Source organism: Arachis hypogaea, chromosome 17 (genome assembly GCF_003086295.3).
Source record: "Arachis hypogaea cultivar Tifrunner chromosome 17, arahy.Tifrunner.gnm2.J5K5, whole genome shotgun sequence".
Taxonomy (NCBI): domain Eukaryota; kingdom Viridiplantae; phylum Streptophyta; class Magnoliopsida; order Fabales; family Fabaceae; genus Arachis; species Arachis hypogaea.
The window spans coordinates 3590623-3616990 of NC_092052.1; the positions used below are offsets into that span (position 1 = coordinate 3590623).

At 31.4% G+C, this 26368-nt stretch overlaps 6 protein-coding genes across 6 annotated transcripts; 2 read left to right on the top strand and 4 right to left on the bottom strand.

The window, feature by feature from the left end:
* Positions 1–1210: 1210 nt before the first annotated feature.
* On the bottom strand, positions 1211–2473 carry LOC112762427 (UPF0481 protein At3g47200-like). The gene has a single exon (XM_029294212.1). It carries the CDS (start codon positions 2471–2473, stop codon positions 1211–1213), a length of 1263 nt encoding a protein of 420 aa, XP_029150045.1.
* Positions 2474–5706: 3233 nt separating this feature from the next.
* Positions 5707–6963, bottom strand: LOC112762607 (UPF0481 protein At3g47200-like). The gene has a single exon (XM_025808483.1). It carries the CDS (start codon positions 6961–6963, stop codon positions 5707–5709), a length of 1257 nt encoding a protein of 418 aa, XP_025664268.1.
* Positions 6964–8372: 1409 nt separating this feature from the next.
* LOC112762428 (UPF0481 protein At3g47200-like) lies at positions 8373–10573 on the bottom strand. Its single transcript, XM_029294213.2, has 2 exons — positions 10459–10573; positions 8373–9818 (listed from the first exon to the last, which is right to left on the bottom strand). Exon 2 carries the CDS (start codon positions 9812–9814, stop codon positions 8567–8569), a length of 1248 nt encoding a protein of 415 aa, XP_029150046.1. The 5' UTR covers positions 9815–9818; positions 10459–10573; the 3' UTR covers positions 8373–8566.
* Positions 10574–11936: 1363 nt separating this feature from the next.
* LOC112766221 (protein FATTY ACID EXPORT 6) lies at positions 11937–14205 on the top strand. Its single transcript, XM_025812114.2, has 3 exons — positions 11937–12331; positions 13202–13289; positions 13798–14205. The coding sequence occupies exons 1-3, from the start codon at positions 12133–12135 to the stop codon at positions 13868–13870; spliced, it is 360 nt and encodes a 119-aa protein (XP_025667899.1). The 5' UTR covers positions 11937–12132; the 3' UTR covers positions 13871–14205.
* Positions 14206–15573: 1368 nt separating this feature from the next.
* LOC112766822 (cytochrome P450 716B1) lies at positions 15574–18444 on the top strand. Its single transcript, XM_025812713.2, has 4 exons — positions 15574–16512; positions 16727–17168; positions 17587–17774; positions 17982–18444. Exons 1-4 carry the CDS (start codon positions 16021–16023, stop codon positions 18285–18287), a joined length of 1428 nt encoding a protein of 475 aa, XP_025668498.1. The 5' UTR covers positions 15574–16020; the 3' UTR covers positions 18288–18444.
* A 405-nt stretch (positions 18445–18849) lies between these two features.
* On the bottom strand, positions 18850–22743 carry LOC112764666 (uncharacterized). Its single transcript, XM_025810382.3, has 7 exons — positions 22087–22743; positions 21226–21366; positions 20766–21131; positions 20297–20542; positions 19814–19906; positions 19457–19657; positions 18850–19364 (listed from the first exon to the last, which is right to left on the bottom strand). The coding sequence occupies exons 1-7, from the start codon at positions 22513–22515 to the stop codon at positions 19149–19151; spliced, it is 1692 nt and encodes a 563-aa protein (XP_025666167.1). The 5' UTR covers positions 22516–22743; the 3' UTR covers positions 18850–19148.
* Positions 22744–26368: the final 3625 nt, after the last annotated feature.

Genomic DNA, 26368 nt, shown 5'->3' on the forward strand with positions numbered 1-26368 from the left:
GGCTATGTGTTTACACTTGCAGGAGGAACTGTGAGCGCAGCTGGCTATCTAAATTACAGACTGTTGTAGCTTTATCTACTACAGAAGCTGAATATATGACAGCTACACAAGCATGCAAGGAAGCTATTTGGATCCAAAGGTTGATAGAAAAACTCGGGCACAAACAACAGAAGATTTCTGTGTATTGTGATAGTCAGAGTGCCTTGCACATTGCAAGGAATCCTGCCTTTCATTCAAGAACAAAACACATTGGAGTACAATATCACTTTGTTCGGGAAGTAGTAGAAGAAGGAAGTGTTGATATGCAGAAGATTCACACTAAAGATAACCTAGCAGATGCCATGACAAAACCAATCAACACAGAAAAGTTTGAATGGTGTAGATCCTCATACGGCCTATGGAATACATGAGCAACATGAATTTTGAAAATTTATCAAAATTAGCTTTAAGTGGGAGATTGTGAAAATTAGTAAAGCTAATTTTAGAAAATATATAAATAAATAATAACTAAATAAAATGAGAGGTAATAAACAATCTTAGTTTATAACCTTAGAATTTTAGTGGTTGAAAAAGAGAAGAATTATATACCTCTAATTGACGGATGGTTCATATTGAAGAGAGTCACCTATAAATTGAGTTTTTCTTTAATTCATTTCAATCAAGTCATCCAAAGAGAATAACATAATATTTCTTTGAGTAGTTTTCTTCTATATATATAGAGAAAAGTGTGTTCTCCTTTTGTCAAGAGAGAGTGTTATTGTAGTCTCCTTGTGATAGAGAGAAGTTGTAATTCTCAAAGAAAGTTATTCAATTGTTTCCATATTTTATACAAATTTCTAATTTTTCATCTCTATATTTTGCTGTGTCATTTGTCTGGTATCTAACATATATGAGTGCATGTTTATTTGTTTCTCTAATCACTTTGCTAGTGTTTTCTTTTCTAGCTAAATCTTCTTAATATTATTATATATCATTGACAATATGGAACGCGACAATAATATATATCAATTACAATTTACAAAGCTCAAATTAAAAGAGTTGTCACATATATTATACAATGTTAATTAAATTAAAAGAAAGAACAGAAATTAAAATATACCATGCAGTCTTGGCAATAATATAATAACTAAGACAATACAAATTTAAGTAGATTATTGAATCAACCACCTTCAGAAGCTCATGAATAGCTTGCCTTTTTTTGTAGCTATAGTTATTTAACTTGGAGAATAGAACATACGGTCTGAATAACAGAAAGAAGGAGCAATATAATTCCAGCAATGGAAGCTGCTGTCTTCCATGGAGTGGGGAAATAATCGCGTCTCAGGGTTGCCATTTTAGTGTTGCAAGGATGCTTGTAATAAGCATTCAAATCATCACAAATTTGGAGATAATTAACATTATAATTTTCCACTACAATATGTTTATCAACATCTCTGAATAGCTTAGCCACTGAAGTGTCACTACCACTTACATCACTCTGAATTATTCCAGCTTTGATGAGAACATCCGCATCCCTGTTTGAGTTGACAAGTTGTTCGAGGAAGTTAACATAGTCAGCGATGTAGTGTTCATGAGGATAGTGACATTGTTCCAAAGCCACAATGTTCCTCAACCAAACTTCAGTGGAATCATCTACAATAATATGCGGGATTGTAAGAACACCATGTTCAAATTTCAAGTCTAGTATGTCAATAGGACTTGATTTATTTACTACTTGGAACTTCAGTCCTGCTTCAACTAACTCAGATGCACTGTGACCAAGAACCAAATCTTTGTGTTTTCTTTCACAAGGTCGTCGTTTTTGTAAAATAAAGTATCTAAACAAATCAGTGAAGTGCACTATTTGGTCGTTGACATTATTGATGTTGATATTTTCAGTTGAGAAATAAGTCAAATAACCGCAAGAAAGATCCATAAACGAAGGGAATTCATCGTCACCATCAGGAGAAGCAAAAGCTAGATTGTATAGCTTCACGAAAACAAAAAGAGGAAGTTGATTCTCGAGTAACAACAAATCATAGGTTAGCCGAAGCTTCAGCCATGGTTTTGAGAAGATAACATCATCCCTTGTCATCCACTTATAATTTCTGAGGAAAAGCTCAATTACGAAACCACAATCTACCAATATCAACTTCACGAATTCATCTACTGTGAGATCGATCTTCTCAGAATAACATACACGGATTTGTGGTTCGAACTCTCTAACACAACTCATCAAATCGGTCAAACTTGCCTTGGATCTTTCAATAAAATGTCTGCAATAAACCTGCTTGTGGCTTTCCATATTTAAAACCCTTGGATTTTGATGATGAAGAGGGCCAACAGAAACAACCATGGGGGTGTATGCATCTTCATTGGTTTGCCGGATATCGTGGGGCACCTTGTAGATGCAGCAGCTTTTGTTTGAAAACAGAGGCTGTGCCTTCTCCAGCATAGCTTCAAACTCTATAGCTACATGATCCTCATTTTCCATATCTATGATAATATATATATCAAGGTGATGATAGTTGTAAACTCTTATTTTCTCAAGATGAAAGATTTGAAGGCAAGTTATGATACTGAAATAATGAATTCATTTCACAAAATTATTTAACGAATTATTCATTTTAATTAATTTTTTACGAGTTTTGAGTTAGTTTATATTTTTTCTAATTAAAAAAATTGTTAATTATTAAAATTCTTTTAAATAATACTATATGCATCATTTCTAATTGGAAAAGTCTAGGGGGCAGCAATTTTATTGCATTTTGGCCAGCATGTAACCAGTAGAGAAAGGTGAGCCATTGGATGAAATCTCACACCAATCTCACACCATCAAATCATCATTGATGGCTACCAATCACAAATACTGCTGGCCCCCTAGTATTACTCTTTCTAATTTATGTACATCTTTTTTTTTATATTTTATTTTTTATATAAGAAGTGAAAGAAATTTTTTAAAAAAAAAAACATCTTTTATACCATAAAAAGAAAGTGTAAATAAAAAATATAAACACCATTTTATTTTATTTTATTTTTTGGTTAGAAGTAATAAATTACTCTAAGAAAAAACAACTATATATATATATATGTGCATAAATATATATTATCTATTTATTTTTCAAGGTGTATTTTTTGAAAAAACAAAAATAAAAACATGAAATTATATAATTGAAACTCATAGACAAAATAATTAGGTGAAGATGGCGTTTTTAAGTATGTTTTAATTTATAATTATAGTAGATATTATCAAAATTTATTATCAGTATAAAATATATATTAAAATGACTCATATAACAATTTTGTTTAATATATTGGCTTGCTAGCTAGCTAAATCTTTATCTTAGTTAACTTTCCATCTTCAAAAGAAAAGAAAAATTGATGTAATTAGCAGTATGACAAGAGACAAACATTGAATCTTATGCATGTGCATGCTTATGCCTAATTATTATGCTACTTGTGACATATTTATGTTGGACAAGAATGAAAGGAAATTTGTAATACACAATATAAATTTGTCCACTCGTTTACCTGGTATACGTTGGAATAGACAAGCTAAGAGAGCAGTAATAATAATGATATTATTGTCCAAAACTGTGTCCAATTCAATGTGGATGATATGTATGTGCAAACCGTAGAGTAGCACCCACCAGATTCAACTTGGATGATGAAAATTATTTGAAATATCACTTCTAAATGATTATGAAGATGCCGAATTTAGCTAGCGAAAGAGTGAAAGAAAATGGTAAAATATATAGAAATGACAAAAAGAAAAATGTGAGGCATGACAAAGTGAATACTGCCATATAGAGAAGTAAAGAATTTGTTCTTTAATTTAGTTTTTGCATACGTACCAATTCTTTATTCAAGGTATTCCATTACATTTTGGTAGTTCAAGAATAAATTTTCAGTGAAGATTGTTCAAGTTCATTTTTTGATTGAATTAAAAGTGTGAGAGTACCGGGTTCCTGTTCAGTTTTTGTTCAACTTCATTTTTTTAAATCAAATCTCCGGAAATGAATTGTATTTTTTAAATAAAACTTCAAAAATGATCCATCAATAGGGATAAATTATAAAAAATACCACGGCAAATTGTAAAAGGTGAATTTATTGTGGCAAATTATAAATACATTATAACTCAATAAATTATGAATTTACATTATTTTTAGATAATTTATCTTTGTTTATGTCTATAGATGCTTTCTATTAATCTATGCGTGCATATGCTCATTTATGTGTGTCAGTCAACTATTGTTGTTGAAAGTTATTGACTTTTTAGAATTTGATAGAGGAGTGAATTATATTGAATAAATATGTAAAATATGAGAGAAATATATTCTAGTATGTACCTATTTTTGATATTAAAAATATTGATAAACATAGGGAAGATAAAATCTAAGACTTCCCTTGTATACCTAAAAGAAAGTTTTTAAATAGATGTATAAATAAAAAAGTGATAAAACATCATTCCATTCTTCTATGTAAAAAAGCACATATAACTATGTATTACTATTACTGTGTACATATATCATAAGGTATGGCTCAATGAGAAACATATAAAAAATGAATGCAAGGAAGCAAATTAAAAGAATAGTACTAGAGATCAGAAAGCCTTCAAAAGTGATTGAAGATAGTGATTAAGTATTGAAGGAAGCCAACAACTATATATACATAATTTGTAAAAGGAAAAAAGAATGCAAAGGAAGCAAAGACTTGAATATGTTACTTCTTAATGTAATATAGTTTGGTTAGGTACAGGTACTAATCCTTTAACCTACCTTTTTTTCTTTACTTATTGTTAGTATAGGAATATTGAATTAGGTTGAAGAGAAGAGAGAAAGAGAAACAAGAAGAGAATGAGAGAATACGTAGTGAATTGATAACAAGTATATATATCCTATGCTGTCATGCAAGACTTACATACCAGAAATCTAACTAACTCTTATTGTGATAACTAACTTATACTCTAATATCCCTAAACTGCGTGTTAATATTGCAAGTGTGAGGAGTAGTGTATGAAATTAGTTCTATATTAAAGAAAATAACAAAAAATAAAAAATTTATAAGATAACAGACCATTAATTTTTTATCTTAAAATTTTGAATTAGATGTAATATTTATGTTTTAATATTTTTTATATTTCATAATCATCTTTTCATATTTTTGCTCTAAGGTTTTTAATTTTTCCTGACAAGTTTGGAAAAAATAAATGACATTTTAGCTAGCATGATTTCATTACATGGATTTCTTCTTTTTTTTTTTTTTTTTCTTTTTGATGATAACATGAAAACTTAAAAATTCTTAGCGTAAAAATTTAGTGAGTCATAGTAAATAAAGCAAATATAATGACCTTCTCTCTTTCTTGCTCTATGTATTTTTCCTATCTCTACCACGGCCTACCTGTATGAGTGCATGTTTGTTTATTTCTATCTAATCACTTTGGTAGTGTTTTGCTTTCTAGCTAAATCTCATTATCAATATTATTATATATTATTTACGAAATTGAATAATGCAACAATAATATCAATACAAAGCTGAAAAGAGTAGTCACATATATTACAATAATTGTCATGATATCATTCATGACAACAAATTAATGAAAGAATACAAATTAAATTAGAATCCGTAATAGAGTGTTGCAATAATATAATAACTAGCAAATCTCCAATTTAAGTAGCCTCTTTTGTGAATGCAGGTGGCTATAGTAGTAGCCTTAATACTAGTTATTTAAGAATGAAGCTGGAGAATGGAACATACAGTCTGAATAACAGTAAGAAGGAGCAATACAATTCCAGCAATAGAAGTTGCTGTCTTCCATGGAGTGGTGAAATAATCGCGTCTCAGAGTTGCTATTTTAGTGCGGCAGGGATGTTCGTAAAAAGCATTCAAATCATCACAAATTTTGACACAATTGGCATTATGATTTATCAGTATAGTATTCTTATCAACATCTCTGAATAACTTAGCCACTGAAGTGTCATTACCACTTATATCACTCTGAATTATTCGAGCTTTGATGAGGACATCCGCATCCTTGTTTGTGTTGACAAGTTGAGCAAGGAAGTTAACGTAGTCAGTGATGTAGTGATGTCGAGGATAGTGACACTGCTCCAAAGCCACAATGTTCCTCAACCAAACTTCAGTCCTATCATGCACTATAACGTGTGGGATTTTAAGAATACCATGTTCAAATTCCAAGTCAAGTATGCAATGACTTGATTTATTTACTTGGAACTTCAGTCCTGCTTCAACTAACTCAGATGCACTGTGACCAAGAACAAACGGTGCAAGGTTCCTTGAAGGTATTCTATGAGATGGTGGCAAGTGGAAGTATCTAAGCAGATCAGTGAAGTGTGCTATACTGCTACTAGCCGGTGTTAACACTCCTTGTTTGTTGTAATATGAAAAATATATGTCAGCAGCAAGCCACATAAATGAAGGGAATCGACCACTATCTAAGCGAGAAGCAAAAGTTAGATTGTATATTTTCTCAACAACAAACAAAGGAACCTGATTCTCAAGTAATATCAAATCATATCTCACTCGATGCTCCTTCCAATCTTTTGGGAGGATAACATCATCCTCTGTCTTCTGCGCCAAACTTCTGAGGAAAAGCTCAATTATGAAACAACAGTCTATGAATATCACCTTCACCAACTCATCCGCTGTCAGATCGATATTCTCAGAGTAACATGCACGGATTTGTGGTTCCAACTGTTGCACGCAACTCACCAAATCGCTCAAACTTGCCTCCGATTTTCCAACCAAGTGTTGGCAATAAACCTGTTTGTGACCTTCCATGGTTACCAGTCTGGAATTCCGGTGATGAAGAGGGCCAATAGAAACAAGTACTGGGGTGTATGCATCTTCGTTTAATTGACGGATTTCATGGGGCACCTTGTAAATACAGCAGCTTTTGGTTGTAAACGAAGGTTGTGCCTCCTTCAGCATTGCTTCCAACTCTTTAGCTACATGATTCTCCATATATCTATATAGCGCCACCAGGAAGAAGAAAGGTTATAGAAATGATAATAATTAATGAAAGCCATGCACGCATGAACCTTTTCTCTACAAGTTATGGACAAATTTAGCTACCTATATCTATATTCAGACGAGGCAAGCATTCTGTTTATAACTGACAATTTTTTTACCAACACAAGATACATAACTATATATAAATAAATAAATAAATTAGTGTAATTTGTATTTATATTATACAGAATTTGAATATGAATTGATAAAATAAATAATATGTATTTGCATGCACTGTACATATAAAGGACAGAGTAGATAGCCTGCCTTATAATTCCTACTAATTATTAGATATTAGATTTTTAAAAAAAGATAAATAAATAAGTGTTTCCATCGTGTCGTTTACCTGGTAATTGGTATGTGAAAATATACAAGGAAGCGTTAATGATATTAGTGTTCACTTCAATGTGGATGATGAAAATATGATACTTTCAAATGATTGATGAAGATACTGATTAATTAGCTAAGGCAAGAGTGAAGGAAACTGGTAAATATATAGAAATGACAAAAAAACGGTGAGACTGACATGAAAAAGAGAAAACTACCACATATAGAAGTAAAGAATTTTTTCTTTAGTTTAGTTTTTGTTTAGGTACCAATTGTTTATTCAAGCTATTCCCTTGCATTTTGGTGGTCCATGGATCAGATAAATTTGCAGTGAAGATTGTTGGAACTCATTTTGGGATAGAAGTTATTAAGGAGGTCAAAACCTTGCCACTAATCATTTCCTGATTTGTAGATAGACCATAGTCATCATATTCAATTCACCAAAGGTATAGTCATATTAGAGTGAGAATACCATGTTCAAAATCTAAGTCTAACAATATATTTGTAACTGATTTTAATGTATACATACATAATATAATCTATTAAATTATAAGTTATATTAACTTTGAGATTGAGTGAATCAATTTTAACTTTAAAATTTAATTTGTGAAATAAAAATTAAAAAAGTCTATGAAGTCAACAATTTTTGTGGTTTTTGGCTAGCACTTAACCATCAAAACAAAAGTAAATGATCTCCCACCATTAAATATAATCTTACACCATTAAAAACACTATTGATGGCCAATTGATAGTTACAAAACACCAAAATTACTGGCCCCTAGCATTTCTCATAAAAATTTTCATTTATAAACTATTTAGAGACCTTATATTTAAAATATGTGAGACTTTGTCCACTCAGCTCCTGGGAAGAGCTCAATTAAGAATATCAATATATATCACCTTCCCGAAAGTCATCCGCCGTGAGATTGATCTCATCTTCTCCGAGTAAGGCGCATGTTTATTTGTTTCTCCAATCACTTTGGTAGTGTTTTGTTTTGCTTTCTAGCTAAATCTAATTATTATTGACAAATTAATTAAAATGGAATGCAACAATAATAATATATATAAATTACAAACTCAAAAGAGTAGTAACATATATTACAATCTTAAATTAATGAAAGAATACAAATTAAAATTCTGCAGTGTTGACAATAATAACTAACACATCTCAAATTTAAGTAGCCTTTTGTGAATGCATGTGGTTATGTGGTAACCTTAGTACTACTTATTAAACTTGGAGAATAGAACATATAGTCTGAACAAAAGTAAGAAAGAGTAATACAATTCCAGCGATGGAAGTTGCTGTCTTCCATGGAGTGGTAAAATAATCGCGTCTGAGAGTTGCCATTTTAGTGTGGCAAGGATGCTTGCAATAAGCTTTCAAATCATCACAAATTTCGAGATAATTAGCATTGACATTAAACACTGTAAAATTTTTATCAACATCCTTAAATAGCTTAGCCACTGAAGTATCGTTACCACTTATCGTACTCCGAATTATTCCAGCTTTAATGAGGACATCCGCATCCTTGTCTCTGTTGACAAGTCGAGTAAGGAAGTTAACGTAGTCGGCGATGTAGTGATGTCGAGGATAGTGACACTGCTCCAAAGCCACAATGTTCCTCAACCAAACTTCAGTGGAATCATCTACTACAATATCCGGGATTTTAAGAATACCATGTTCAAATTCCAAGTCTAGTATGCCAATGCCGTGCCATGGTTTATTTACTGTGAACTTGACTCCTGCTTCAACTAACTCAGATGCACTCTGACCAATAACTAATGGTACAGGGTTCCTTGAAGGTATTCTATGAGATGGTGGCAAGTACAAGTATCTAACCAGATCAGTGAAGTGTGCTATATTGCCACCTGCCGGTGGTAACACTCCTTGTTTGTTGTGATATGGAAACATAATAACAGCAATCCACATAAATGAACGGAGTTTACCACCGTTTAAGCGAGAAGCAAAAGCTAGATTGTATATCTTCTCAAAGACAAAAAAAGGAATCTGATTCTCAAGTAATATCAGATCTTGCGCTACCCGAGTACCCATCCACGATTTTGAATGGATAGCATCATTTCTCATCCACACATGTCCGAGGAAAAGCTCAATTACGAAACAACAGTCTATGAATATCACCTTCACCAATTCATCCACTGTGAGATCGATCTTCTCAGAGTAACATGCACGGATTTGAGGTTCCAACTGTTGCACGCAACTCACCAAGTCGGTTAAACTTACCTCCGATCTCTGAATGAAATGTTGACAGTAAACCTGTTTGTGCCCTTCCATAGTTACCAGCCTGGAATTCCCGTGATGAAGAGGGCCAATAGAAACAATCTTTGGAGTGTATGCATCTTCGTTTGATTGGCGAATTTGACTGGGCACCTTGTAGATGCAGCAACTTTCGGTTGTAAACAAAGGTTGTGCGTTCTTCAGCATTGCTTCAACCGCTATAGCTACATCATTCTCCATATATCTATCCACATGCATGCATCACAACGTAACATAACCATTAGAAATGATAACACCCTAATATATTAGATTATGGTAAAAACTCAGATGTAGTCGACTTCACGTGAAGTTGATAACTGAGCAGATGATTTGACTAATTTAACTAAATTTTTATTTAACAGTAGTTCTCAATTATCAACTTCACGCGAAGTCGATTGTACTTGAGTTTTCAATGTTAGTTCAATGTTAGAAGCCATGCATGAACCTTTTATCTACAAGTTACAAAATTGGATAGCTAAATCTTTAACTTGTTATTCAAGTTTAATTTCTATATGTTCAGACGGAAAAACGAGAAGAAAAAAAAAGGGTATATATATTCTGTGTTCTCAGACAAAGTAAACACTACTTAACATTAATTGGCGTATCTTGTCTACAACAATAACCAAATACGGTTATTTATATGAAGCCTATTAGTATATATTATTATATAGGTATATAAATATATATAATATATATAGGTTGTATCATATTATGTGTTGATAAATTATAGCTCCATGACATACACAAGACTAAGACTAAAAATAGTAACATGCATATACACGTGAGAGGTTAATTATTAGATAATAGAGTGAGAGGAAAACAAGTGTTCCCATCGTATTGTTTACCTGGTATGTTGAAATATACAAGAGAACGGTAATGATATTAATGTGCAATGCAATGTGGATGATGAAAATATGTTACTTTAAAATGATTGGTGAAGATATATTAAATTAGATAAGGAAGGAATGAAGAAGGAAACTGGTAAATATATATATAGAAATGACAAAAAAATAAAACGTGAGGCTGGCATGAAAAAAGAGAATATTACCATATAGAAGCTAGGTAAAGAATTAGTTCTTTAATTTAGTTTTTATCTAGGTACCAATTGTTTATTCAAGCAATTCCATTACATTTTAGTGGTCCAAGGATAAATTTGCAGTGAAGATTTTTACACAAATATTTAATGATATATAATTCTCTTTATTAACACTATTAAAAAGAGAGAGAATAAATAAAAAAGGAGAGTGTACGTATATGTAAGGGTTAAATAATAATTAATAACCATAATTTCATATACCTATTTAAATTTTTTTTAAATTAAGATATTTTCAATGGGAGCTACTCAGATAAAGAAGTTTAAAACGTCTTTTTTTAAAGATATTTTTCACTAATTAAAATTTAATATATATAATCGATTGAATTATCTTATTTTTGTCAAAATTAGGTTAGACAAATTGAATTAACCTAAAAAATGGTGAATCAAATCTTGAACTGGTTTAAATTAATATTAATTTTTTTATAAAAAATGATTACAATATCCTTATTATAAAGAATGATTAAAATACTCTTATTAATTTAAAAAATTCTAAATCCTAACCCTACGATAGAAAAATAAAGAACTAAAATTTAAGATTCTCAAAATTAATATATATATATATATATATATATATAATAGAAGTATTTTAATCATTTTCTATAATGAGGGTATTGTAGTCATTTTCTATAAAAAAATATTAATTTAGATCAGTTCAAAATTTGATTCACCATTTTTCGGTCAGATCAATTTGTCTAGCCTAATTTTGACAAAAATAACACAATTTAATCGATTATATGTATTAAATTTTAATTATTAAAAATATCTTTATAAAAAGACGTTTTCAGCGTCTTTATCTTTTTAATTCATATAACTATTTTGTGACGAAGAGAGTATTACATAAAAAAAATTGATTTTAAATCCAATATTAAAAAGTTGTCAAAAATATTAAATTTAATTACACTACCACAGATATAGTAGTTCACCAAAGGTTCTTGAAATAATGTTGCTGCATGCTCTAACTGCATTTTATTTAGAAAAATGAAATAAAATATTTAATCTCAACCGTCAGATTGATTTGTATGGTTTGGATTCATCGACTATTTTACTCCTCAAACATGAGTAGAACATGCATGGAAGTAGCATTTGCCACACTTTCCCTTTTAAGTTTTAAGTTAACCAATTCAAAAGAAAGAAATAGGTTGACTTTGACCCAACAAACTAAAAAGGACAATTTCGAAATTACTCAATAGTCAAGGGGCAAATACGGAAACGAAAAGTAAAATTCCCATTCTGTATTAGTATTGACTTGTGCAATCCACGCGCCACTTAGCTCACAGTTTTTCAGATTCTTACACACTCTTCCGGTCTTCCTTGCGATCTGAGCTAACATTTCTTTTCTTTTCTCTCTCTCTCGTTTCTCCGATTCGAAACATCTGAATTCTCCGGGAAAATTTCACTTTCCAAGAAAAAAAAAAAATACAAAATGCACGATTTCTGCTTCACGATTCCGTACGGTTTGATTCTGGTAGGCGGTGGACTCTTCGCTTTCATCAGGAGAGGAAGCCTGGCTTCTCTCGGCGGAGGCGTTGGCTCCGGCTTGGTTCTCATCTTCGCCGGTTATCTCAGTCTCAATGCCTTCAACAAGCGCAAGAACTCTTACCTCGCTTTGTTTATCGAAACAAGTAATAGCTCTTTCTCATCCTTCAGCTGCTTCTGTTTTACTCAGATTTTGTATTATTTTCATCGTTGACTTTCAAATTAGTCGTATGTTTAGAAATCGTGATTTAGCTGGTCCGTTTGTGTGATTCAGTTTACGATTTGGAAGATTTGAATCTGCTTAAGAGTAATAATAATGATCAATTTAATCAAATTAAAAGTAGTAAATTGATTCTGTTTTTGGTTTTTAGGATTTTAAGTAGCTTATAGCTTCTAATTTAACTAACCAGAAGCTTACTAGTTTAGTAGGATTTTCTAAGAGGGAGAGAGTGAAATAGGTGATACATAATAAAGAGATGAGAGATTTGTATGAATGCATTTATCCTCGTTAGTAAAGTGAACGAAGATATTGTTCTGAAAGTAAAATTGTATATTGAAAATTGTTTTAGGTTTAGAATGCTTACAAATTGAAAGAACATGTTTGTTTTCTGTTAAATTTGTTTGTTTCTATTCACTGGAAAAGAAGAGAAGGATTCTTTAGAAATAAAATTTTCATATAAAGTAGAGCTGAGTGAGTGCTCTAGGATTGCTGCCATGTCTGTTAAGATCCGAATGAAAAAGCTTGAGGAGGCAACTTGAATGGTTATATCTCTAACAGTAATGCAGACATTTAAATGTAAAAGCATTCTCCATACGAGCAACAATCAGCAACGATTGTCATTAGCCCTACCAAATAATAAGTGCATGCAGAAACTTTGGCAGAATAGAACTAAATGACATGCATTGTTCGTATCTATGCATCCAAAAATTAATCATGAATATTCATCTTACATGCCATTCACGCTGTATTAACTATGGTAAATATTTGTGAAATAATCTCTCCTTTTTTTTCTCAGTTACCGCAGTCGCACTAACATGGGTCATGGGACAGCGATACATGGAAACATCCAAGATTATGCCTGCTGGTCTTGTAGCAGGACTTAGGTAATTAAGATAATGGATTAATTCTCACCCTCATACGCCAAACATATTTATTCTCACTGGCGTTGCCAACTTGTGATTATATGATGAAATTAATGCAAACCCGCAAAGCTAGTTATTTTCTCTGAATCTTTTATTTTTCTAGAAAATGAAGGCTTCCCCATCCCATTTTTTCAAGATAATTTGTTTTAGCATCTCATTGGTGATTATAGTAACACTATATATTACCCTTATATTTTGTCCAATTGCTCCACCTGTCACCAAGCACTATTTTGCATTAAACATTGTTAATGGTGTCTCACTGAACATTTATGCTGGCGGTGGATTATTTTACTTTTATAATTTGATCTTTAAATTTTAGTTGATATTATTGACTTGGGGCAATTTAGGTTAGGCTGTTTATTATTTATAAACTACTGCCTATGGATGTTCATTGATTGCATTCCAAGCTGCAACATTGAATTGCTTGTGTATGGAATTAAGACATTCTGCCTTTCTTTTCTTGTTGCAGTGCTCTTATGACCCTCTTTTATTTCTTCAAACTAGCAACTGGTGGCAACCATCTCTCTGCCAAGGCAGAGTGAACAATAAAATGATATATCCAAATGTTTTCTTCCTAGAATCAAGATATGTTTGGACGACCTGCATACATTCTCAGATGACTGAACTATATCATTGTACTTGTATACTTGGTGATTTCATTGTATGGAACTGAAAGTAGTTGTTTCCGTTGTCTAAATATACATGAGAGTATGAGACCATATCACCATACCACACTTGGCAAGCACCTTGTTTATTGCATGATTGACTAAATTGATGAAATTGCAAATGAAATGTATTAACATTTGTTATTTGGCTACTGTCTAAATATTCATTTGTCCATACTCTGGGAATAAAATTCTTCCTGGTTTGGCTTGAATCTACCTGTCATCTGAGATGTATTACGTAGTTAAATTCAATTAAATCATGAACTGACTTTATTCTGTTAAGTCATACTCGGGGTGCTGATCTTACCAACAAACTAGTGACTTTCAGGGACTATAAGTCTATTACTTATTAACTAAATCATGCCGATGATACTTCTAAAAAACTTACGCTCATGAAAAAAAGGTTTCCAGGCCTACTCCAAGTACAAGTCCTAGATTTGGAGCTCTTCCGCGTCGAGAGCGGCCGTTCATCTGCTTTGCTTGCTGAGGAAAACTTGCTATAATGGAAGTTAAAGAGTCTAGCTTTGTGGAAAAATGAAGAGGGAAACGTGTGTTTGATTTCCGGATTGAGTTGGGGGCTTTGAGCTTTTGTATTAGATTTGGGCCAGATTTTGGTCTAAATCTTTGACCCAAAAAAAAAAAAGATAAAAATGGGAAGAAATAAAAAACCAATGTGCCTAAAAACTTCAGCGAAATTGGCAAGTAATATCCACTAATATATATATATTAGGATTACAAGAATGTAAGGTCAATCTTGTGTTTGCAAAGTAGTTTGTCCATACGCTCTACGGAATATAACGCTTGAAGCCAGAGTTTGATACCACTAGACTTACATCCTCAGCCTTAGGATGAATCTGGTTTTGGTAAAAATATGGTGGAATTTTTAATAGTTGAGTTTTCTGAGCTAAAATATAGTAGATTTTAGTATTTTATTATTATAAAGTAATATCTTTGTCTCAACTCTCAAATAAATATTTGAGACAAAAGTGATATTTTAAGTTATATTTTATAATAGAAGTTAGAGAAAAGAACAAATAAGTCTTTGGCCTTTTAGTCTCCAAACATTTATATTCTAAAGAATTTGAAAATACATCTAAGTCCTTGACTTTTTCAAAATCTGGACATATCGATCCCCGGGTCTAATTTGTCCCATTTTAAAAACTCTCCCACGTGTACATCCATATATCGATGTGTCTAGATTTTGAAAAGGTCAGAGACTTAAATGTGTTTTTAAATCGTTGGGGATTTAAATGTCCGCAGATCAAAAGATCAAGGACCTATTTGTCCTTTTCTCTAGAAGTTATTTGTAAATCTCTTTTCCTTAATTTCACACAGAATCAATGAACCAAACAAATCCTTACTATTAAATCTTATACTACATGAATAATAATACTTTTAGTATCTAATTCTTTTCTCACACCACCTACATTGTCAAATGGACAAGAATTACTTTCTAACAGTCAACAATTTGATCTTTTAGGTACTTAAATCTTTGTAAACTGTTATAAATCTCAAATATAAAGAGAACAAAGCTAACAAGTAACAACAAAATAGTGTAGGCACAAGAAACCTTTGCCTTTGAAGAACTTGCCTATTTACATACACATATCCTCTTCACAGTTCTTATCTATGTTCTAACACCCATACTCTATAATAAATGGAGATTTTGACATCCTGAGCATTCTTGAGCATTGATTTGAAAGTTGAAAATTAGAGAAAAGAGACGAAAGAAAAAAAAATACCAGCAATGATGTGATGATTACCTGTATAATAAAATAGCTAGAAACCATATATTTAAAAGCTAAACTGCCAAACATATATCAATAATAAAATTAGATCATACCATGTGTCAAAACATTATTGGATTAGAATTAATTAACTACTAGAGTTTCGATCATTTAAAAGATAAAAGATTCAATGGAAGGTGTACACAGCCGGCTGCAGCTACTCAGAGTAGTTTGTTTTTTTTATAAAAAGCATCACTGAAACAGAAAACACTGCTAGGAATCTTTAGAATCCAAGAAACCATGAGTGTTCTCCTTGCTACTCTCCTCTTACTAATCCCAGTTCTTCTTCTTTTGATCAGAAGAAGAAAGCCATCCAAAAGGGTCCCACCTGGTTCACTTGGAATACCAATCATTGGTCAAAGCCTTGGCCTTCTTAGAGCTATGCGTTCAAACAATGCAGAGAAATGGATTGAACAGAGGATCAGAAAGTATGGTCCTGTTTCTAAGCTAAACTTGTTTGGAACACCAGCTGTTTTGATTTATGGACAGGCTGCAAACAAGTTCATATTCTCTAACAATGGAGGCACAATTGCTAACCAGCAAACACAGTCCGTTAAGATGATCTTGGGAGATCGGAACATACTTGAACTTAATGGCGAAGATCATAAGCGAGTCAGAAGCGCGCTCATGTCGTTCCTCAAGCCAGAATCCTTGAAGCTGTATGTGCAGAAGATTGATGGAGAAGTTAGGAGGCACCTTGAGATGCATTGGAAGGGAAAACAGAATGTTAAGGTATGTGATGTGACTATGAAAGAAAAACCAAGTTGTACAATAACGCAATCTAAATATTCTAATAATGTCATGTAGAGAGGGAAAAGAAGAGATATTCAAATCCTAACAAAAAGCAAGTTTAGAGTGTTCCTTCTTTTCTAGCAGATTGTAGGAGGCAAATCAATGTTGGAAGAAAATATTGTCTAACCTTCTGTTTTTTTGTTTATTTTGGTAGGTGTTACCTCTGATGAAGACACTCACATTCAACATAATTTGCTCTCTTTTGTTTGGTCTTGAGCCTGGAAAGCAGAGAGATCAGTTCCTAGTTTCTTTCCATACAATGATCAAAGGAATGTGGTCAATTCCTATTAACTTGCCGTTCACACGCTACAATCGCAGCCTCAGAGCAAGTGCAAGGATCCAGAAGATGTTGAAGCAGATTGTGGACAGAAAAAGGGTTGAACTTGAGCGAAATCAAGCCTCTACTCACCAAGATTTGATCACTTGCTTAATTGGCATACAAAGTGCTGGTGATGAACAGGTTATCACTGAGAAGGAGATCATTCATAATAGCATGCTTGTCATGGTTGCTGGATATGACACTTCATCTGTTCTAATCACTTTCCTTATCAGACTCTTAGCTAATGAACCTGCAATTTTTGCAGCAGTTCTTCAAGGTATGAATATGATGAATAGATGATTCTGTGTGTAACATAAAGGGTGGCATATTTCTGCTGAAATAATCTTCGAAAGATTGCTTCACTGACAAAATAATCAACAGAGGATTGAATATTCATCCGATAATATCCAAAAGGTTAGCTTCCTTTGACATATTCACTCAATCCTAGATTTCAGTTGACAGAATTGCTTACATTGTTGTGAATAACCAGATGGCATGTAAGCATTTCCGCCAACCAAAAGTAGTCTGACGTACGATTGAGTGATTTTGTCAAATAGAGCTAATCTTTGGGTATATCAGATGAATATTCATTTTTTAACAGGTTATTTCGCCGGCAAAGTTCTCTTTCGGAGGATATTTTGGTACTTCACTCAAACTAGTATAAGACATGTATGTATTTGGGTATGTGCTTGCAGAACAAGAAGAGATAGCAAAAAGCAAGCAATCAAGAGAGCCTCTAACTTGGGAAGACCTTGCAAAGATGAAGTACACATGGAGAGTAGCATTGGAAACTCTTAGGATGTTTCCTCCCATCTTTGGTAGCTTCAGAAAGGCAGTGACAGATATTGAATATGATGGATACATTATTCCCAAAGGGTGGCAAGTAAGATAAACAATCACCACTCAGACAAACTTTCTAACACCAATGTGCAATTTCAAAGTTCCCTTAATAAAGATTTAGATTTACCATTGGGAGAAACTGCATCCAACTAATCTTAAGGGTGACAGTTATCAATGAACTTCGTTATATTATTAGTTATTCAATCATGTCAGTGACTAAAAATCTTTCTATAACTTTTCATGTTTATAGATCTTCTGGGTTACAGCAATGACTCAAATGGACAATAGCATATTCCCAGAGCCAACAAAGTTTGATCCAAGTAGATTTGAAGACCAATTGTCTATTCCTCCATACTGCTTCATTGCATTTGGTGGGGGATCAAGAATATGTCCAGGATATGAGTTGGCCAGGATTGAAACTCTTGTTTCAATCCATTATCTTGTGACAAGCTTCAGTTGGAAATTATGTGCAGACGATAACTTCAGTAGAGATCCAATGCCAGTTCCAACTCAAGGGCTTCCAATTGAGATTTGGCCAAGGAAAAATCTTCCTTAAAGACTAAACCTTCATGTCAAGAACTGTAGTACCATAAATAAGCCATTGTTGGCAGGTTACCACATAAATTAAACTCAAGCTGGCTTTTTCATATGATTTTGTACTTTTTTCAAATAAATGCTGAGGTGAAGAGGATATAGGGTCGGTTTACAATTAATGATGCTTTCTGTATATTCCCTATTAAACTTGGCAAACAACCATATATAACAATAAGAATACTTAATTGGTTAGAATTGATCAACGAGTAGAGTAGTTCATAATAAACCAATTTTTCACTCTCAAATCATTTGAATGATTAATTATGCATTTTAAAGAAGAATTTTTTTCCACTTTTCTGATGTGGTTAGAAGTTAAAACTACATTTTTAAGAGAATACAAAGAAACTTAACCATATTTTGCGTTTGTTTAAATGGGAAGAAATGGATAAACGGGAAAAGAACCAATGTCAACTAGACATCTACAAATGTGCCATTTTTCACAGCTCACAATCCAACCATTTCCAACTAAAAATGTAGCTAAATCAATCATGGAAGGGGGAAAATGTTGCAAGACTTGGGACAGGTTTTGTATCTGATATAGACATTTAAATAAATTTTGCATGATACAAAGGCAATCAATTTGTATATATTTACATGTTCAAATTTGGCTACAAACTATAAAGATAATCATAATCCATGATACATGAACTTTCTGATACAAGAACATCTACAATGTTGAACTGTTGATAACTTCTTATTTCAACATATGTTTACAACCAATATCAATAATTCATCTGGTATGTCCTAAATGATCCAAATCTAAGAGGCGAAAAAATCTGGTGAAAGAATCATCCCATGGAGTGGAGATGATGAGTGATGACTCCTAGCAGTTTTCAGGTCTGTAGTACTTTGTGGGAAGAGATGGGCACCTTTCATTCATATGAGGATACGGTTCCATGCTGTTGTATCCCGGAAGTTCCATTCGGTACTTTCCTTTGATCTGACAATATGGAAGCTTCACAGTGTCTCCATCATTGCACCAATTCGGCAATCGACTAGAGTTGTTCTCGAAAAAATTCAGAATGTATGCATCTTTTATCTGCATTAATTGCATAAAAAAAAGTAAGTCCATGTGCACTTGGTCAAGAAACTACTACAAAGAAGTTTTTCTAACTTCATAGACAAACTCACTGTAAACTCTGTCACTTGAACAGAACTAGCAATTGGGTTGAACAATCCAGCCGCTTTGTACATCTCAAGTATAAAAGCAATGCAAGAAGTTGACTTCCCATCACTGTAGACCCAGTCATCCTGCTCCGGAATTGTCAGCAATTGTTCAAAAGATGATCCACGCTTTTCAACTTCGACCAAAACTTGTGAAAGATCAAGTCCCTGTTGATACACCAAAATATTACACAGTTCAGTTTTTCATATTAGGTGCCTAACAATATCTTGAATATACTGATACATACGAATCCAAAATGACCATGGTGTACTAATATATACAATAGATCACATCACAAGCATCTTCTGCTAAAACAGGCATACCTTAGTGCCTAATCGTTTGTTCAAAGCTTCATTCCACATATTTGCAGCATATGCAGGTTGTAGTTGACTCCAAATTGTCATAACACAAGCAACCTGCAGAGGAACAAAGTACAAAAGACTCATTCATGAGAATCGTACGATTTGTAGCATGTAGCTAAAACAAATATGAGACATAGTTTACATTTTGTAAATTTATCCTTCACTTTTTGTTTGTTTTTGGAATTAAGCAAAGACCTTTTTAGGTAGCAGACAAGCAATTACAATAAGACACATATGAGCTGATGATACAGTACTTGAAGAAAAAAAAATATATTATCTGTATAATTTGTGTCAAAGCTCATGCCAAATTTCTGCAAAAATCAATGTTATGTATGATGATTCTCTGTCTGTCGGAAAAGATAAGGCTTCAAATTTAGGGGGAAACAACTCAAGGTTGCATGCAATCTAACACAATTTAATAAGAATTGATGATTTCATTAATACCACATTAGCATCTATAGGAGGTGGATAGTTTCCGGTTAAAGTGTCTATCCAACTGAAGATCATGTTGTGGTAACCATATGGCTTTCCTTCCATGCTTCTTGCATACTCCCAGGCAGCAGTCTCATTAAATTTGGCACGAACATCAGGATGCAAAGGAAGAAGTGCAATATGGGGATTGGAGTCATCTTCATTCAGCTCAAATTCCCACCACTCATCCCATGGAATCAAAGCAATTATATCTTCTCCCTGCAATTGAAAATGTAGGCTTAACTACTCTGTTGAAGACATGGTTAATGGAAAATGTTCTTTGAAGATAAAAAAAAAAATACTCAAAGCTATATATACAGATTTCAAGAAATATTCAAATTGCGAAGGATTAGTATAATTGGAAAGTCATGGAATTATCAAGAAATAACAACAATATATAACAAATGATATGTAAACTGATAATGCAACTTAAATATTTTACCTCTTCATTTTCATGTCCTGACTCCCCAATCCAAAGCTTTCCATCGGAATCCCTTAAGCAAACGGCAGTGTGTCCAGCATACGCTCCACTAACCCACTTCTCTAGAGACTCAAAAGCACCCCAACGACCTCGGATCTTTGAAACAGCAAGGAAATCACCAGAGTGGATATCGTCAGCGGTGACATTTGTAACCCACGGCTCAGGACGTGCTTCGAAAGAAGCTCCCATATGCTTCTTTAAAAAGTTGATATTGGAGTTCTCACCCCATCCAGTATTTGTAAATAAAGGAAAGACCTCCCATAGTGCTTCAAGTGTTCCCAACATCCCAGCTTTCATAAGGAAAATTGATACCCCATGGTTTTTCACCTAATTGACAAAGAGAGTTAGTATCTCTAAAACCAAAACACGTATTTCAACACCGTACTCAATGATAGTGTAAAGAGGAGCGATGGCCACTTACATACTCATACTCAGCTTTGCCTTCCCACTCGCTGAACTCGAGTGTATGCTCCCGTGAAAGGAAATAATAATCCCATGTTACTCGATACGGGGTAGCAAATATATAAAGATCTAAGCATGTCCAACTATGAGCTTCGCTAACCTAGATAAGCATATAGATACAGCAATAAGTCAGCTTCCTTCAACGACCAAAGACATGTTTGCATGGGTAAAATCAGAAGGTGATAGAAATATAAACATAGAACTGCATACAGTAATAATGACTTATCAAAATAACGATTTGCTGTAAATCGAGTCACCTCATTCTCTTTTGATGCAATCTAATCTAGATGACCACCAAAGGAAAATTTCTAAACCTTCCAAATGTCAATATCTCCAATCAAATTCTACCAAAAACTACTCAAACACAAACTTGTATCTGAAGCAAAACTCCATAATAGGTCTGTTACCCTCTCCTCATTTAGGCACCCTAATATGTTGAAAATTGAAAATACTCTCAGGCACACCAAAATCCCACAGGATTATCTTTATACTTTTCCAACTGAATGGGGGGAAAATACAAAATAGCTAAAAAATTATGATCAATTTCTACTTAATGCTTATCTTATATGCCAGTCAATACTAAGATTTCATAACGTCAGCAAAAACAAGGTTGCTTAATTCATCGATCTAATTCAACTAGTAAACTACAATTTTTACCATAAGACCTATCTTAAAATCTCAAATTCAAGATTTTCATTCTCTCTGTCTCTCTCTAATAAATACCATCTGCCTAGATTGCCAAAACTTGAAATTCACATGAAGGAGTTAAACTAAAACAAAAGCTAATAATACATAGAAAAAATAAAAATAAAAAGGAGACCTTTAAGTGAAGGGTGCCACCGCCATACTGGGTTTGACTATTGTTATGGAACACCATCCAAGCCTTGTTCTCATAGAAGCAAGCACCTTTCCACTCGACTGAGTTATCCGGTGAGGAGGTGTTAGAGGCGGCGCCGACGAAGACCGGAAGAAGGTCGACCGCACTGTGGAGAGAGTTGAGGATCGGCCAAGAGAGTTGCTTTGGGAGCAGAGGGAGAAGGTCCCGAGGGTGAAATGGGTATTTCAAGGTGGAAACTTGGTGAGCCGTTATGATGATGAGAAGGAAGAAGGTGCTGAGCAATAACGTTTTGTTCGAGGAAGCCATGGACATGGCAAGAAGGAAGAGTGTGAACGTGGAACTGCTCTGCCTCTCTCTTCGTTTTGGTAACGGACCCAACCATCCAATTATTTGCTTAGCTCTTATGTTCATTATTCAATCACCCTTAAGATATTTTTCACTTCATTATTATTATTGGGCAAAATTTTTTCTCATCTTTGAAGAGATTGATTTTGGAATAATTAGTTTTTTTTTTTTAAATATCAATTAAATTTTTAATATAGCAAACAGTAAATATGTATATTTTTCTGTGAATAAATAGAACGACATAAAATGAAATGGTTCATATATTTCATTATTTATAGTGATATATGTCTCATTATTATCATATAAGTATGAATACAATGTAGTTTTAGACCGTAAAATATTTAATAATTATTATCTTTTGAGTTTTTATATTTTTTTTTATCAATTACCCTTTATTTATCAAAAATTCTATTAAAACAGGTAAAGTTTTGTTCCAAAAATTGTTATCTATATGATTATTTTTCATAGATAGACACGCTAGAGTAATTAATAGTACATATAAGCATCACCATTAAATTTTAGTTGATAAATTGACAGAATTTTTTTTTCTTTAAAGATTAATTAGTCCAAAGTCAAAATCTTTAAAGATCTAATTGTTATTTTACTCTTTTTTTTTATGAGATCGAGAAGAGAATATAATGAATATATTAGTCGTTTCGGAGTTTTAGTGTTACACAAAAACATGGCAATTATGCTGCCTATATATTAAAATTAGTCATTAAAATTAGTCACTAGTATAAAATACATGTTAGAATATAAATATACATTAAAAATAAATTAAACTACACATATATTTATATAAATACATTTATAGTTAAATTTAGTGACTAATTTTACCATACCAATAATATTTTTAAAATACGGTATAAGACAAATTCGATTTTTTAAATTAATGGCATTAGAATCAAATGGTGTAATTTTGTTTTTTAATAATACAATATTATTTTAGAGTAAATCGAACAGATCTATTTAAACATTGAAAAAATTTTAAATTTTATTTAATATTTAATATTTAATATTTAATTTTATTTTATTATCTGTTTTCTACACCAAATTAGTCTGATTTTCATTTACAAATTGTCGTACATTTAAGTATAGTATATAAAAGTAAAATACACCAAATTTAATATAAAAAATAAACCCAATTAATAATTATGTCTACATCAATAATTAGAGATATCATTTTTTTATTTTTTATAATATTTTTTAATTTAATAGATTAAAAATTGATTTATTAATATCTGACTTTTATTTTCTGACAAATATATTGTACATACGATAAAATTCGAATTTTTTACACTTGTTTAAAATTTAAATAGACAATTGAATATCTACTCGGCCAATTCAAAAATAATATACTATTGTCACACACTTGGTGTAAAATTATGTACAAAATGATATGATGATTGAATTTTAATTTAGTTTGATTTTATATAAAAGAAAGCCTCGATTAAAAATTTAAATAATCATTCATCATCAAGCCTTTTTCATACACATGGATCACATGAACAATCGTAGATTCGTAATAGATCTGTGGTAGTTGTTGAATGGTAAAACCGTCATTTGTGAAAGCAAAGTAACTACAAAGTAATAATCTTGTGCTCAAGTGCATTAGAGATCATTGCTGCGGCTTTATGCCCTTTATGAGATACTAGTGTTAAACCCGTGCGATGCACGGGCTTATATTTAAATTTGATAAGTTAAATTAAAAATAATATTTTATAACCATATATTTTTTTAATTTAGTATAACACTATTATCGTCGTTATATAATAAACGTGTTAAATATGTTATTTTATCTTTATTCAAAGTAAAATATAAATAGAAGAGTTTGAAGTTTATAATATTCTTGAACCATAAGGAGGGAGACATAAAAAAATAAGAACATATATAACTGTAATAATAGCATGTTAATTTTACCCTAAATTTTATATCAAAAAGCTAATAAAAATTTATCGACAACGTAGTATCTTACTAACTTCATTAGAAAAGTAATTGGCATATAATGTTGTGCTCCTTGTTACACATTTCATTTCAAATTTGAAAAAAGAGTTATAGATAAATTAGTTATATCTAAAGTAAATATTTGTACAAAAGCGTAAAAAAAGATAAATATGTAAAATTGCACAGGTTTTATCTTCAATGGTTGCTTTAATTTCTTTTTTATTCTCATTTATTTAGTTACGTAAACATATTTTACGGAAAATAATATATATTTTTTTACAAAAGTACCTTTTTTCAAATAAATATAAGTTTAATCTCACGATCAATAAATTCAACTTATAGTTAAAATTATTTTTTTTTCATTTTCTTAAATAAAGAGATTGAAAATGAATAACTTATAAGTAAAAAGAGAGAAAAAGATGAAAGTACCCCTATTGTTGTGCTGAAATAATCTAAAAAATAACAATGTAAACGAAATAAATAGAAAAAAATTATAAATGTGACAAATAAAAAATTTTAAATTTAAAAATCAAAACGGTTAAGAAGCCACTTCATTAGGAATTAATATTAGAATTTTAAATTTTAAATTTTTAAATAGAGTTTTCTAATTAGCTAGTGCAAATTTAAAATTTTTAAATAAACTTTTTTAATTAAACGTTTGTTATTCATTAAGAATATAGGAATTTGTTAATTTAAAAATAATTTTTATTAGTTTCGTCATAAATACTATTAATCCTATTATTTATCGATAAAAATAAATAAAATTAAATACAATCTAAAAATTAATAACCTTATAAATTACATAAATTTAGAAAAAATACTTAAAAAGAGAGAAAAAGATGAAAGTACTTCTATTGTGGAAAGACAATCTAAAAGATAATAATAAAAATTTATAAATATGACAAGTAAAAAAATTTAAATTTAAAAATCGAAATGGTTAAAAACTTACTTAATTAGAAATTAGTATTAGAAATTTAAATTTAAAATTTTTAAATAGAATTTCCTAATTAGCTAGTATAAATTTTAAATTTTTAAATAAAATTTTCTACTCAAACTTCTGTTTTCTATTAGGAATATAGAAATTTATTAATTTAAAAATAATTTTTAACTTCTGTTTTCTATTAGGAATATAGAAATTTGTTAATTTAAAAATAATTTTTTTAGTTTCATCATAAACAGTATTAATTTTATTATACTTTTTCTAAAATTTAAATAGTATTACATTTTTTTTAAATAGAATAAATAACTTCACATCTTAATAAGATTGATAATTCTATTTACTTTATTATAATCCTTTGTATTAGCATAATAGCTTATAAATTATATAAATTTTTAAAAAATATTCTCAAACCCAATTACTTACGTAAAAATTCAAAAAAAAAAAGTATATTTGAATTTAAATTTAAGATTTTAAACATAATACTTTAATTAAAAAGTATAATTAGATTTTTTTTAAATAAGTATACATTAAAAATTAATAATAAATTTAATTGTATCAACAATAATTCAAAGAAGAAATTTATAACTTTATGACATTAAATATTAAATTAAAAATTATCAGAATATCAACGGTAACGGTGAGAATCAAATTAAAAATAAAACCACAAGTAATAACCAAATAACTTCAATTTATATTTAAAAAAATTCTAAATTTCAAACATAAAAATCGAAAAGAACCAAAAGAAAAATAACAACTCAAGAAAAGACAATGTTTTCACCAAAACAAACATATGCTTGACATTATTCTATTAGATAGACTCTAAAAGGGATTTCAAAACATGTGCATCCAAATTCTCAAGTTTCTTTCTCAATCTTGATCTTCTTGCAAGTTGAGATATCTCCTTCCACCTTCGAATCTTCTGACTCCGAGGATAGTCGCTTAGTTGGTGTAATAGCATTTTTCAACAATTCGGATTCATCATTGGCCGCAACTTCATTGGAGAATTCAAACAACAAATTCTGTACAAAAAAACAA

Bases quoted from the DNA above. Each gene is read 5' to 3' on its own strand.
- LOC112762607 (XM_025808483.1), bottom strand. From the start codon at position 6,963: ATGGAGAATCATGTAGCTAAAGAGTTGGAAGCAATGCTGAAGGAGGCA.
- LOC112764666 (XM_025810382.3), bottom strand. From the start codon at position 22,515: ATGAACATAAGAGCTAAGCAAATAATTGGATGGTTGGGTCCGTTACCA. The intron at 21,367-22,086 runs GTCTCCTTTTTA...ATGCTTATCTAG, and splicing joins GTGGCACCCTTCACTTAAAG to GTTAGCGAAGCTCATAGTTG. The intron at 19,365-19,456 runs GTGAGTTTGTCT...CAATTAATGCAG, and splicing joins TTCAAGTGACAGAGTTTACA to ATAAAAGATGCATACATTCT.
- LOC112766822 (XM_025812713.2), top strand. From the start codon at position 16,021: ATGAGTGTTCTCCTTGCTACTCTCCTCTTACTAATCCCAGTTCTTCTT. The intron at 17,169-17,586 runs GTATGAATATGA...ATGTGCTTGCAG, and splicing joins TTTTGCAGCAGTTCTTCAAG to AACAAGAAGAGATAGCAAAA. The intron at 17,775-17,981 runs GTAAGATAAACA...TCATGTTTATAG, and splicing joins TTATTCCCAAAGGGTGGCAA to ATCTTCTGGGTTACAGCAAT.
- LOC112766221 (XM_025812114.2), top strand. From the start codon at position 12,133: ATGCACGATTTCTGCTTCACGATTCCGTACGGTTTGATTCTGGTAGGC. The intron at 12,332-13,201 runs GTAATAGCTCTT...TTTTTTTCTCAG, and splicing joins CGCTTTGTTTATCGAAACAA to TTACCGCAGTCGCACTAACA. The intron at 13,290-13,797 runs GTAATTAAGATA...TTCTTGTTGCAG, and splicing joins GGTCTTGTAGCAGGACTTAG to TGCTCTTATGACCCTCTTTT.
- LOC112762428 (XM_029294213.2), bottom strand. From the start codon at position 9,814: ATGGAGAATGATGTAGCTATAGCGGTTGAAGCAATGCTGAAGAACGCA.
- LOC112762427 (XM_029294212.1), bottom strand. From the start codon at position 2,473: ATGGAAAATGAGGATCATGTAGCTATAGAGTTTGAAGCTATGCTGGAG.